Source organism: Lagenorhynchus albirostris, chromosome 9 (genome assembly GCF_949774975.1).
Source record: "Lagenorhynchus albirostris chromosome 9, mLagAlb1.1, whole genome shotgun sequence".
Taxonomy (NCBI): Eukaryota; Metazoa; Chordata; class Mammalia; order Artiodactyla; family Delphinidae; genus Lagenorhynchus; species Lagenorhynchus albirostris.
The window spans coordinates 65,623,548-65,635,662 of record NC_083103.1 but is presented as its reverse complement, the minus strand read 5'-3'; the positions used below and the strand labels follow the sequence as shown (position 1 = coordinate 65,635,662).

At 35.0% G+C, this 12,115-nt stretch overlaps 1 protein-coding gene across 1 annotated transcript in view; it reads left to right on the top strand.

The window, feature by feature from the left end:
- The window catches only part of NOX4 (NADPH oxidase 4), a 148,535-nt gene that overhangs the window by 37,379 nt on the left and 99,041 nt on the right, over positions 1-12,115 (top strand). The window contains exons 7-8 of the mRNA XM_060157883.1: positions 3,906-3,978; positions 5,966-6,046. Of these exons, the coding sequence (XP_060013866.1) occupies positions 3,906-3,978; positions 5,966-6,046 (154 nt within the window). The remainder of the gene's footprint in view (positions 1-3,905; positions 3,979-5,965; positions 6,047-12,115) is intronic.

The window sequence follows — 12,115 nt, the reverse complement described above, 5'->3', positions numbered from 1 at the left end:
TATGATGAGAATAAAATGCATAGTATCTAATTTTAATTAGAAAATCCCTCACAAACAAATACAGTTTTGTCTCCAATTATGTTTGTAAAAACAGGGTAATGAATACAAGATGATATATTTCTGACTATATATGGGTATGGATGAAAGTGATATTTTAGTTTCATCTAGAAATGGCAATATAGTACAGTTATTCATTTGAAGGGCTACTAATTAATTAACCTAATATGCATAGATGAAAGAGTAATAAGAGTAAACATAACAAGCATGTTTTTTCCTAAGGAAACAAATATAGGTTTTGCTTCATAACTTGAAGGCTGAGAGTTCACAGTGTACTTCACTTTGGCAAGTAACTTTCCCCAGTGAGCTTAGACTAGCGCAATAATTTCTAACCTGTGCTTCCTGACTCTTGGAATATGTGTGATAATAGAGGCTAATTTATTGGGACTTGGCTGTGCTGTCATCCAGCGCTAAGTTAGGATGCCCTTTGATGTACCTCGAAAACACTCAATGCTTAGCATTCTTTCAGCACTTAATACCCTATGTTGCAATTGCCTGCTTACGCTGTCTCCCACACTGGACTGGGATTTCTTTTAGAGCAGGATTCATTTTTTCCTCTAGCACTTAACAGTACAGTACAGATGCCTAGAAAATAGTCACTGAATGGATAAAAGTCATTTATTTTTAAACTCTACTACTTGTTGCATAGATATTCTCTACAACATTCCAGATGATTGGTTGGCCAACCTGTTTGTTTAATTCCAGTAAAGAAAACCATAGCTTTTTTTCTTTTTTTTACTGAAGTATAGTTAATTTACAATGTTATGTTAGTTTCAAGTAGACAACAAAGTGATTCAGTTATACATATGTATACACGTATATTCTTTTTCAGATTCTTTTCCATTATAGGTTATTACAAGATATCGAGTATAGTTCTTTGTGCTCTACAATAGGTCTTTGTTGGTTACCTATTTTATTCAATATATATAGTAGTGTGTATATGTTGATCCCAAACCCCTAATTTATCTCCCCCCCAGAATCCCCTTTGGTTTTTAAGTTACCCACCCCACCCTTTTTTTTTTGACCACCATAATTGCAATTTTTTTCATTGCTAATTATAAGTCAGTTTTTCTTCTTCATTGCTCTGAAGTCTATTACTCTATAAATTACAAACTCTGATCCTTTTGTACTTCTGGGAGACAGAAAGGAAAAATGAATTCTTTAGATAAAAAAGTTAACTTCATAAATCTAAAAGAACCTTAAGAAGCATTGAATTGATCCTCAGTTTACAGATGAGATTCAGTGAGCTAGGGGTTTGGCCTAAGGGACAGTAACAGGACCGCAATCCCAGAATATACATACATACCCCAGGCTGTCTGGGACCTCTACTTCATGTTGAATTCAAATGACTGAGGTCAACTATTTCACCCTCTCTAAGTCTTTCCAGTATGTTTTCCATGCTCTGCTCTAAAAGATGTGCTCTAATTAAATGTTTGAGGAAGTATCTGTTCAATTTTACACTGGATTCTTGACTTTAGTACTTCTCAGAAGCTTTACATTAATGTGCCCTGTGATTCTTCAAGGAATGGTTATAACATTTTTGAGTAATAGAAATTAATACCTCAAGGAATTAATGTTTAAATAATACCCTTTGGAAATTATAACTTTGTTCTAAACATACTCTGTTTTTTCAGGTGTCCTGATGAAGTGATTTGCAGACATTCTGTAACTAATCTTGGCATGTTCAGGACTACATAGGAAACCTTGTGTGTAGACACAGTACACATTCATGAAGCCTCCATAAAATTACTGGAAAGGCCTCTCCAACTACAAATTTTACATTTTAAGTGAAATTAGTTGAAGCCAGAGAGACAGACCTCCTTTTTTTTTTTCTTTAAATTTATTCAGTTACAATTGAAGCACTCTGAATTATACATATGTAAAGCATGCTACCTGATTGGTTTTGATATATGTATACACATGTGAAACCATGATCAAAATCAAGATAACAAATATGTCCATCATTCTGTCCTGCTCTCTACCCCTCCTAACTACAGATCTGCTTTCTATCACTAAAGAATGCTCTGAATTTTCTAGAATGTTGTATAAAAGAAATCATGGAGCTTATGTTTTTTCAGGTTGTTTTGGTGGGGGAGGGCAGTCTGGCTTTTTTCACTAAGTCTAAGAAATTTTATGATTCATCTGAGTTGTCATATATGCATAGGGGTGTATCAGCAGTTCTTTCTTTTTAAACTGCTGGTTAATTTTCCAGGTACAGACAAACAATTATTTATCCATTCATCTGTTGATGGAAATTTGAATTGTTTACAGGCCTTGAGTATTAAAAATAAAGTGGTTATGCACATTTTTGAACAAGTTTGGGGTGGATATATGTTTGTGTTTTGGGGGGTATATTCTTGGGAGTGGAAAAGCTTGGTTATTTTGTAGACATGCTGTTCTTTTTAAACAGTAGTTTTCTGCGCTATTTGTCCTTTCCTGTGAACTAGTGTAGTTATCTTGCTCTTCTCTTACCCCCTAGGAAGTAAGTACTCACCTGGGGCAATGGGAAAGGGAGTACCCTACGAAAGAAGTGTAGAGAAGAGATGATTTGGATTAGGCACACCTGGGAAAGGCAAGGATTGTTAGGCTTCCAAATTTGTGTATTGGGAAGAGTGAAAGGAGAGCATACTCCAGTATTAAGTTCCAAAGACCAACTCCCTTATTTCTCATGTGTCCCTTTACAAGTGGAAACTCGTTTCTATTGTACTGGGATTTCTAATGTTATTTTCTAATGATTCTAAACCCTCTGTGATCCTAACGGTGCACATCCCTGTTGCTCCTATATTGTCCCCAGCTTGTTTGCTTCTGCTGGTGGCTTACAGTCCCTGATGGTCCTTCTGTTTCATAGGTGGTTCCTTGTCAAGAGGAAGAGTGAGGGGATGTCTATACTTTTGGAGGCAGAATTGTTTCAATACCTTTTCTACAAAGATTTAAGATGGAATCTCTCAGCTAGGTCATTTAGTACTTTTTGTTGCTTGTATGATTATAAGAGTAAATAAAGGTGACTTATAGACAGAATATTTTATTTGGTAGTAATAAGATAATAAGAAATGAGGCTATTGTGATTTTCACTCTTTGATAAAGCATATCACCTATTCATCTTGGACGTGCTGTATGAGCTAACACTAGATTTGTAGCAATCTATTATGTCAGTATTAATTTTGAAAATTGACATGTTTACACACTTTACAAAATGTTATGTACTACCAGAAGCACTGATTTCAAAATGTTTTCCATTCTGAGGGGAAATATGTCTGCAAGTGTTCTTAAAACATCAACACTGTAACTTTTTTCTTCAAATTCACCATTTTTTGTTCTACACTCGAAGTTGCAGTTTTTAGAAAGGTTCAGGTTTTGTTTATTTTTTTCTTGAAAATTATTCTAGATAGTGAAGCCCAAAAGAAATTATTTGACATTGAAACTGAAGGAGCTACTAGTTCCGTAAAAGCGGGGAGGTGAGAGTAAGGAGGGTTTAATACTATGGTGGAGAAAACCAAAACAACAAGGGAGTTGAATGTCAACCCTGTCCTGTTGTATTAATTATTGACTTTAGTTATAGTATGTCCCTATAAAAGTGTGCACATATTCACCATTCTGAGTAGAATATTTGAAAATACCAAAATGGACACCTCTGTTAAAGGTGGAAAAGACTCTGCTTTGTCCTAAATACCTTGAAACTTATGCTAATTCAAACAAGGCTTTTTAAAGAGGGAACATACAAGGAGACATACAATTTGAATTGGGCTTCCCACAGATCAGCCTAGTACTTTGAATTTTAAGGTAATAACTTTTTGTACATTTTTTCTCAGCATGACTTAAGTTAAACATACTTATGTACGTTTTTATAGTTCCTGGCCTGACAGGGGTCTGCATGGTATTGGTGCTTTTTCTGATGATTACAGCTTCGACATATGCAATACGGTGAGTGTCAGAGCCATTATTTTGATGTTTCTTGGTCAGATTATTTAGACTTCGTTAAGATTATCTTCATTTTCATGTGTAGGAAACGTCTCAATTAACCCGAATGTTTAGCCAATGCAATATTCTGGTTACTGGACTGTTCTGTGTAACTAAGAGGGAAATAGAGAGGCATTTCTATATATCATTTCCTGTTTTTGAAAAATCTCTTTCTTTCAGTCAAATATTCTGGGTTGTAAGGAATTGTGTATGGAGACTTTCCAAATACATGTTCCAAAGTGGAATAAAAGGAGGCGGGGTGTGGCTTACTAAATATTAAAATGATTATGCTTCAGTAACTTAAAACAGGATAGGGAATTACTATATTGTACACCTGAAACTAATATAATATTGTAAGTCAACCATACTTCAATGAAAAAAACAACAACCAGAATAGGACTTACTTGCAAAAATGACCAAGACATTGAATTAAATGATAGTAGACAGAAAGCACTATAAAAGACTTCGCTATATGTAAAAACCTGCTAAATAGTAAAGGTGCCATTATAAACTTATGAGGAAGGTAAGGCTTAAGTGAATTAAATTCTAGATAAATTACAGTTTACTGTAAAAAATTATACCACTAAAGATTCAGAAGAAACTTTAAGTGGATATTTTATCAGCTCTCATAATGGACAAGGAAAAATATAGGAAATATTTGGCTACCTAACAATATGAAAACTAAAACTCCTGAATGTCAATATACAGTATAAAAACTGAAAAATAAATATGCTATTGCAAAAATTATTACACTCATATGGAAGTAGTACATTCTTAAATTTGAATAGTTTAACCCACAACAATTGAGAAATATGCTATAGAAATGGGTAATTATTATGAACAGATAAGTCACAGGAGAATACAAAGTGAGTAACACAAAAATGAAATACTACCTAATTCCACTTACACAAAATACTGAAGATGTATAAAGTGGAGTCTGGGTTTGGGGAAACAGGCCCTCCTGCACTATGATTGGGTTTGTAATTTATAAACATGTTTCAGAGAGCAATAGGTAATGTGTATCAAAAGCCTTACAAAATGCGTGTCCTCTGATGTCATAATTCCACTTCTAGAAATTTAGATTCAAAAAGAAGCAGATCTGTGCAAAAAGGCATACGTTACAAGGATGCTAATGATATTGTTTATGATAGCAAAAACTGTGACCCATGTAAATGTGACTCTATTAGCTCTTGCCTAAATTGGGGGTTCTAAAGTTTCTAGGGGTTGTATCAGAATCATCTAAGCTTTTACGAATACCTGCCCGCCACCTCCAAGATTCTAATACATGAATATCTGCCGAGATATATGAAATAAAATAACTGTTAGTCTTTTTACTTCTCTCAAACATTCTAGGTTGTGTTTATTATACCCATTCCTCTTCAGACTCTTTGTCCTCCCCCAGGACAATAACACAAGGTGTTACTTTAAAGTTATACACTGTCCAGGAAGATAAGAGAAAATTTTAATGAACACTTATTTAGTCTCTCTCCATCTGAGTTTCCTTTGAACTACTCTCAAAATATATATTGGGATAGAAACATTGGTTGTCTTAGAAGTCATTTGCAAATTGAGAATTTTGATAAAAAGGACAGCAGAAGTACGTATTAGCAGACTATTGCCTGCACCTTCGCCTTACATCATAATAACTTTAATATAAACAGCTGATTTTAATTCTTTCTATGTATCTTTATTTGAAATACAAAGAACCTTCAAAATGATAAAGCGTTACTTATAATTTTTGTCAGTTCTCTCTGCAGTGGTATGTTAATACTTTGATATTAATAGATAAATCTCAGATGAACTCATTATTAAATATGAGTTAAAATATTAAATATGAGTTAAAACTCATATTTTAACTTTCAATTGTGACATGTATTTGAAAGGATGCACGATTTTTTTTAGTGAGATGGAGTGTAGAGTGGAATTGAAATTAAGTTATTTGTTTTTTCAGAGTTTCTAACTATGACATCTTCTGGTACACTCATAATCTCTTCTTGGTCTTCTACATGCTGCTGATGTTACACGTATCAGGGTAAGTTTAAACAAATGTTTTTAAAGCTATGTGTGCCTAAAAATGGGGTAATAAAAGAGAAATCTATAGAAATTTTCACAGGAAATGGTAAAATTATTTGGTTACTTGGAATTGAGGGTAGTGTCAAGAGTGGAATAAATAGTTCTATTTTCGACATAGCATGTTTTAACAAAACTAGCATAAAAGTATATTAAAATGGAAAGACAGAGTTACTTCTCCCACAATGTTGTAGTTTTTAAAGCCCCCTATAGTTATATCCTGATAAGCTCTAAAAGAAAGTGAGTAGGAACTGAAGAACTTCAAGAAGATATTTAGTGTTTGAATTTTCAGAAATTCATTATGTCTTGCTGCTGCAGAGTTTGTAACAGTGGAGTTACTAGTTTACTAATATTTGCAGAGACAGCCAAAGATTTATAAGACCCAAAGACAAGGATCTGTCAGAAACACCAGAAAATCACAAAGGGAAGAGAGATAGCATCCCAAGTTTTTACAAAGAATTTACCCCAAATACTCTGAAAAGTATGTTGACCCAAGCAGTATACTCAAATGTATGGTGCTTAAAATAATTCATTAGGTCAGAGGATGTAAATAAATAATATATTTTTGTGTATGTATATGTCTGCATGATTACAGAGTGGACCTGTGATTTTGTCTTGACACTCACACTAATATGACACAATAGGCTATTGTCTGGCATCAGGTTCACTTGGTTTAGTAGAGGGATACAGGACAGGAAACATGGAATGTCAACAGGATAATGTCAGGTGCTTCTTCAGTAGGGCTCCCTCTAGATGCACAGTAACCATTTTCCACCTTCTCTCCCTTACCTGAATGTAGTAACTCAGTTTTAAGATGAGACCATATGGATACACAAGGACTACCTTGCCTTGGGAAGGCTCATGCTCCACAGGAACCAGTCTCTTGGTAACAGTCCAAGTCTCCTCAAGGGATGCCCTCAGTTGCTAGAACACAGTGCATCAGGAAGCTGAGGTCACTCAGCATCCTCCAGGTCCAGATGCTTTCCATCAGTAATAATCAACGCTGGTTGGTAACACAGCTGGCACTCCCTGTTTACCCTAACTCAAAATGTTTCCAGGGAAACAGTATTCGGAGAAAGGTTCAGACCTGCTGTTAATTTTTTCTTCAGAACGTTTTATAATGTACTTTGTCAGTACGGTAAATCTTATCCATAAATTATATATTTATTTCAAGGTGCATGTTCAAAATGTTGTTCCCCCAGTTTTGGAGGCCATTGATTTAGACATCAGTATTATGTGGATCTCCGTCTCCTACGTCCTGGTTCAATTTATTCTGTATCATGGTTCTAGAACGTATAATTGTAGAGCATTAGACACATGGCCATATATAATCCCGACTTCCAGCTAGCCATGGCTGCCACACAGGGAAGAGGGCCACAGTCAGTGGAACCTCTGGGTTCTGTTCTTTTCCCATTGTGGGGCTAACACATTCTGTAGAGCATTAGGGCACCGAGAAAGCCCTTGGTAGGGAAAAACTGCTTTATATTCTGTTCTTTAAATGGCTTGCATGCCTGTCCAGGGCTATTATCATAAAAATGGACTATGAGTAAACAGATGTGCTACTAATGAAAATACTAATTTAAAACATTTGCAAAGTGCTTACTATATGCCAAGCATAAATTCAGAATGATTTAGATGATTTATATTATTAAAGGATTATAGGGTTTTTTTGTTTTGATTTTGTTTTTGTTTTCTTTTTGCGGTACGCGGGCCTCTCACTCTTGTGGCCTCTCCCGTTGCGGAGCACAGGCTCCGGACGCGCAGGCTCAGCGGCCATGGCTCACGGGCCCAGCCGCTCCGTGGCATGTGGGATCTTCCCAGACCGGGGCACGAACCCGTGTCCCCTGCATCGGCAGGTGGACTCTCAACCACTGCACCACCAGGGAAGCCCAGGATTATAGTTTTATAAGGATAAATAATATTGTTAAACCCTTTTTATGGGTGGGAAAACAGATTTAGAGAGAGTACATAATTTGCTAAAGTTTGCTTAACTGATGTATCCTGGATTCAAATCCAGGCATTCTGACTCAAAAACTTATATTGTTATACTTTTTTTTTGGAGAGTTCGGTACTTCCAAAGATTTGGTCTTAAGTTTTTTTAGAGAGGTTAATATCTTGATTTATCTGGAATTGTTCTCTCTTCCTCTCTCTCTCTTTAGCTATAACAGATGAGAGAAAAATATAATAATTTGTTAGTATAATTAGTTATGCATTCTTTTGCCTTTATGTTGTACTAAATTAAAACAGAAAATCTGTTTCTTTGTAATTCAAAGTAGAGTTATTTTTCAAAGTTTCAGGAGTTCTAACAGGCTTCTGAAGTTAGAGAGTATTAAGAGTTCTTTCTCCATTTTTTTGGAAGTAAAAGAAGGTATATTTAAAATTTGATTTTACTTCTGTAGAACAGGGGTCATAAACAGAAAGTGACTTTAATTTATGTAAAGAAATAACCAAAGACATCAACAGAATGAGTTAAATATAATCACTCTATTATACCAACTGAATTAATAGTTCTTTACATATGATTGATAAAAATGAAGAAAACAATTATTAAAATACTGAAATAACTGTTGTGCAACAAATATATAATACTCTAAGCATTCTATAGTGCACATTTTTTATAAAGTTTAATTTTTTTAATTGAAGTATGATTGGCAAATGAAATTGCATGTATTTAAAGTGTACAAGTGAATTAACACAGCTATCATTTCACATAGTTTCCTCTTTTTTTTTTTCTGGTGTGAACTTTTGAGATCTACTCTCAGCAAATTTCAAGTATACAATACAGTATTATTAACTGTAGTCACCATGCTGTACACTAGATCCTTAGAACTTATTCATCTTATAACTAAAAGTTTGTAACTCTATGAAGTTTAATTTTTAATAAAACTACATAGATTATGCTTCTGGTGTAGGAAAAATTATTACTGATAAATCTTACAGCTTTCTTAAAATGCAACATTTCTCAAAATGTTCTTTTTTATCTTTAAAGGATCGATCTACAAGTAAATCTATTGAAGCTATTATTTGTGCCAATGTTGAAGACTTAGACATATCTTTATTTATAAAATTCCTTGATAATGTCATTCTCTAGCTTTTGGTTATACAAGTAAAGTGCAGCTATTCAAAACAAGCTTCTTGAATTTATATTGAGATTTCTGTTAATGGTATGCTTTAGGTTTGAACAGAAAAGCACTATTTGTTGGGCATTTGCTTCTTTCTCTATCAATGTGGTAAGTACTATAATAAAGTGTGAAAGAACTATATAATATATGATACTTAGTTTCCCAGAATTAGTAATTGGTTTGACATTAAACAAAAAAAGTTGAAAGAGCTAAAGACAATTTTAAACTGCATATTTTCCAAGTGTAAACATATTTTATTTTCAAGAATTCTGGTGGCCTAAAGAATTGAAGGATCAATGTGGGCTAGAAATTTTAGAAAATTTTTGACTTCAACAGTGAAGCAGTTTGAAATTGTTGACTGGTTTCCTTATATAATCAGACTTCTGTAGTAAGGACGAACAATTGCTTCATATGATTTTCTAAAGTCAATTTTATTTTTATAGAATCTCAAACTTTGAAGGAAGCTCAAAAGATGATTTTGACCAAGAATCTTTGAGTCTCCCTACAATATGTCTAAGTAAATATATAATTGTGAAAAGCCCATTCTGTTTTTGGAAAGCTCTCACTTTCACAAAGTCATTTCTCTTTTGAAACAGAATCTATTTTACTTTAATTTCTACCCAATGATTTAAAAGTCTGTGACTCTGGAGGCCATGGAAATTGAGTTCTTCTCCTTCTTTAAATTCTGTTCCTCTGTTACTTTCTCCTTTGAATAAATTAATAGTTAATATTCATTGAGTACTTATCTTACTAATGGTTGATTTCATTAAGTCCTCCCAACAACTCCGGTAAAATTTGCTGTTATTATTATTATTATCATTATCATTAATATCATGCCTATTGTCCAGGTGAGAGAACAGGGGCACTGAGAGGTGAAGAAACTTGCTGAAAGTCATGGCTAGTAAATAGAAGAGCTTGGGTTTGAACCCAGGTATCAGATTCCAGAGCCCACGTTCCTAACCAGTAAATCAAACTGGCTACAGTTTGGCATGGCTTCCCTGTATCCCTTTCAAATCTGGAAACCAAAATTAAATACGGTGTTCTTGGGGTATGCAATCTATATTGGCAAAGTGGAAGTCTTACCTTCTTTGCTCAAAATATTACAACTCAATATTATTTAGGATCCAATTATCATGTTCCACGATTATGCATGCCTTTAGCTTAACCTAGTTTTCATTCCTATTACCTATGTTGTAGATTTTTTTCATTAGTATAAGCAATTCTATTGCATGGCACCCTAAAAAACCCACATTTCATATATACTAAATTCAGATGTTTTATCAGTGTTCAAATAGATCTTTAAAATACATTAATTCTTTTTTTTCCTAGGAGGTCAGTATAACATGGCAATTAAGAGCTACATCATTATTCTTTTAAACAGAGCTTTCTACCATTTGGGACTACTGCTGGCAAGAGTTCGTTGTAGAACATGATTTATATTCTGCTTGAATCATTTTTTTCAGAGAATTTAAAAGGAATGGTTTTCTAGGTGCATGTTTCTAAAAACATTTGTTCTTTAAACCCGAGGAACACAGTGAGCAGCCTTTGTCAACAATGACAATGAACCAGAGGCACTGTCAGCTTCATAGGTATTGAAACTCAAGAAGTTAACCCAGGGTAGGCAAATACTTATGAGATTAGGCCTATTGTGTTGGTTTATCTTCCCTCTACTATGCCCTTAGGAGGAGAAAATTAAGAATATACTCTTGGGGGATGGAGGTATTTATGCAATATAGTTAAGTGTTAGAAGTTGTCGATTCCCAAGAATCTTCTCTTTTAGAAGCACTTGTACTGAGGGCTCCTTTTTGGTTTTTTTGTGGGTTTTTTTGTTTGTTGTTGTTGTTTGTTTGTTTGTTTTTGCGGTACGCAGGCCTCTCACTGTTGTGGCCTCTCCCGTTGCGGAGCACAGGCTCCGGACGCGCAGGCTCAGCGGCCATGGCTCACGGGCCCAGCCCCTCCGCGGCATGTGGGATCTTCCCGGCCCGGGGCACGAACCCGTGTCCCCTGCATCGGCAGGCGGACTCTCAACCACTGTGCCACCAGGGAAACCCTGAGGGCTCCTTTTACCCACACTGATGTGGAAGGAGGAGAGGCTTGTGGGATATTCCTACTGGGGAGAGGCACCAGCTCTTCTTAGAACGTCAAATGGAAACTTGGTGAAGCCAAGGGAAAGGAAGGCCCAGAAGCTGTATGTTAAGCCCAAAGTACAGAATATTAAACACTATATAAAACCTTAGGTAAAAGGGAGAAAGTCAGGTTATAGCTGAAGTTGTAGTTGAATAGTAGAAAATTCTCTGCAGTCTACCTCCATTATGCATCTGCAAGTTACAGTATGAAAGAGAAAAGAACATATAGCAGAGTGACGTATCCTAGGTAAATTATAGTGTTTTTGAGGGTAGGACTGTTTCTTACTTATCTTCATCAGTGGAATCCCTTTCATCATCAATCCTAAATCATCATTCACTCAGTGTTTGCTAGATTACATGGAACTGTATTAACTGGCTTTTAGCTAGGAATGTGTTATTCTTCTAGGCCCTTCCAATTTTCCTCAAATATTAAAGTATTGCAGATAGCAATAAAAATAATCTGTGTATTTATTTAAATGCAACTTGGATTACCATTTTGGGCCTGTCACTTATACTTAGTGTTATCTAGGTAATAAGTTATTATGGCAGCTGGAATATCAATTCCTGTGCCTGAAGAAATAACTTTTAAGTCTTAACTATTTTCGTTGTGTTGTAGACTGGAACATTTTTGCTGGAGATTTTTGTGTGCTTCTGTGGCTAAACATTCTTTGGCTCATGGAGGAAAGTTTTTCATCTCTTTTTATTTGTCTTCTTTCACATTTTTGGTTTTTTAATTTTTTACTTAAAATATATTGGGGGAATAAAATTCCTGAGGGATTAAGT